Source organism: Notechis scutatus, chromosome 4 (assembly GCF_049901735.1).
Source record: "Notechis scutatus isolate UNSWTSFEM ecotype Mainland chromosome 4, rNotScu1.2, whole genome shotgun sequence".
NCBI lineage: Eukaryota > Metazoa > Chordata > Lepidosauria > Squamata > Elapidae > Notechis > Notechis scutatus.
In genome coordinates, this window is record NC_142012.1 from 105051761 (window position 1) to 105054260 (window position 2500).

A 2500-nucleotide genomic window follows, 5' to 3' on the forward strand; every position below is an offset into this window, starting at 1 on the left:
ACTGTGCCAACCATGTTAATCGTTTTTTATTTTTTCAAATATACATTTTTGTTTGCAAACCCCGCCCCCCCAATTATGGACATGAATTATGGATTCATGGAGAATCCTCTCCATGAGTGAAAACAAGAAGAATCCGGAAAATGAGTCCCAAGAAATCTGCTTTTGTTCTTTTTTTCAATTTGCAAGGGTTTAGTCAGCTTGTTCTTTGCATATGCTTGTTAACAACTAATAGCCAGACTGACACACTGTTCTGTCCATTTTTCAGCCCTTAATGAACCAACAATAGATTATGGATTCCAGAGATTGCAGAAAGTCATTCCACGGCATCCAGGTGATCCAGAACGGTTACCAAAGGTTAGTCACTTCACGTTTAGAAGTTTCCGTGAATTTATTCTCATCCCATATATAATCAGACATAGCAAAATCAAGAGTTGCAATAAATAAAATGTGTGTGTGTGTGTGTGTGTGTGTGTGTGTACACAGTTACACATATATATACACACACAAACACACACACACACACATATATATATGTATGTATGTATGTATAGTATATATATATATATTTTTTTTTAAGTTTTCATGCGGTACTTACATGTATGGCATTCGGCTTTGTTCGGGTATTTTCCCACGTCATTGTAGTTGTTCTTTTAAAGTTGTAGCAACGTTTCAGCAGAATCTCATCTGCCATCATCAGGCTTCTGTATTGATGGCAGATGAGATTCTGCTGAACGTTGCTACACTTTAAAAGAACAACTACATGACGTGGAAATACTCAACAAAGCTCGACGCCATATATACGCCAAAACTTAAGAAATATATATATATATATATATATATATATATATATATATATATATATATATATATATATATATATATATTCTTAAGTTTTCGCGGGTACTTACATGTATGGTATTCAGCTTTGTTCGGGTATTTTCCCATGTCATTATAGTTGTGCTTTTAAAGGTACCAATCAAGAAATTGGTACCAATCAAGAAATGACAACACAGCCAATCTCCCCACCAGTATATATAGGGAGACGGCAGCTCTGATCATGCCTTGCTCACACAAGCACGAAGCCGAAAGCACCAGCCTGAAGATGGAGAGTGGGACCACATACACACATACATACATACAACCACTCAGCAGACATTATGTATGCCCTCACCAAATGTCTGTAAGAGGCATGAATAAGAATATATATATATATTCTTATTCATGCCTCTTACAGACATTTGGTGAGGGTATACATAATGTCTGCTGAGTGGTTTTATTAAAAGAAGAAAAAGAGGGAATGGATTTTCTGATACAAATATTTTGGATTCTACGAGAGGGACATAAAACTTCCTGCGTAATGAAATTGTTCAATTAAACATTTTCCACTCCAGTAGCTTGTAGTGATTTCAATCTAAGCAGCCCCACTCTGATCTGTGATTATTTGACTCTTGTTTTCCTTTCATTTTCTAAAGCTCGATTCAGTTTAATCTTTTGTTTACAAAGCTTTTGTTATAAGTCCCTGACTTAGCAGGCTAACAAATGAAGTCCACATATTAATATCTAGAGGGACTTTCCATTTAAATTCATAAAAGACAAAAGCTGCCTATGTTGTTTATGCACATGATATATCACAGAATTTTCATTTTTATGTAAAACATTAAAGATAAGTCACGCTTAGAAGTTTTCTGTTCTTTGATATAGTTTTTTTTCCTCTTCCTTTCTTTTGTTGCAATCACTGATTTTTTCCCCCAAACAATCTTGAAAGTAAATGAAAATGCACTCATATCATCTTAACTGATTATTTTATATGCTCTTCTTGTGGCACACAAGTCTTGACCACCTCTGAGTTTTATTAGCACAATAAAAACCTTTGAGACATTACCCTTTTTAATGCTCAGCATGAATGGAAGCCTTCAATTGGCTCCTTTTTTAATTTGTGAACATGTTAGTAATTCATATCAGATTATTATTATTAGAATAAGAAGTTGCAGGACCTCTTTAAAATGTATGTTAGATATCTCAGCTTGTGAACCTTAATACACCAGGGTAGCACTAAACGGGAAACAGCAGGCTTTTACCCAAAGATCATGAACGGAGAGTGTGTAGTTGGGAAACCACAAATGCAAACAAGTTTTGCCTATAGAGATTTAATCCAAAACCTGTATATATGTAACCATTTAAGAATGTTAATATTTCTTATTGCTCATTGTTCTTCTGGCTATTGAAATAATTTGCATCTTGACTGTTTTTCAAACAATGGCTTGTTTGGTTTGCTCACTTAGTATGTTGCACAAATCCTATCTATTGTGGTTTTGTCAATCAACACATGGTGAAACAAACCGTGCCTTCAACTGCTGTCTTAACCTAGTCATTGTGTCCACACACACATTTTATTTCCCCTTTGAAAGGATTACACTCTATATTGTACCACACTGGAGCCTCTGTATAAAGGTGAGGGGTTTTCATTCCAGCTTCTTCAACTACAGTATATAACCTGAAA

At 35.0% G+C, this 2500-nt stretch overlaps 1 protein-coding gene across 7 annotated transcripts in view; it reads left to right on the forward strand.

Moving 5' to 3' along the window:
- EBF3 (EBF transcription factor 3) overlaps nt 1-2500 on the forward strand; it is a 206241-nt gene that overhangs the window by 176474 nt on the left and 27267 nt on the right. For all 7 annotated transcript variants that reach the window (XR_015749367.1, XR_015749368.1, XR_015749370.1 and 4 more), the window contains one exon: nt 266-354. Coding sequence is in view for 2 of the 7 variants with exons in the window: in XM_087964300.1 (XP_087820426.1) it covers nt 266-354 (89 nt within the window). In the remaining 5 variants the exon portion in view is untranslated. The remainder of the gene's footprint in view (nt 1-265; nt 355-2500) is intronic.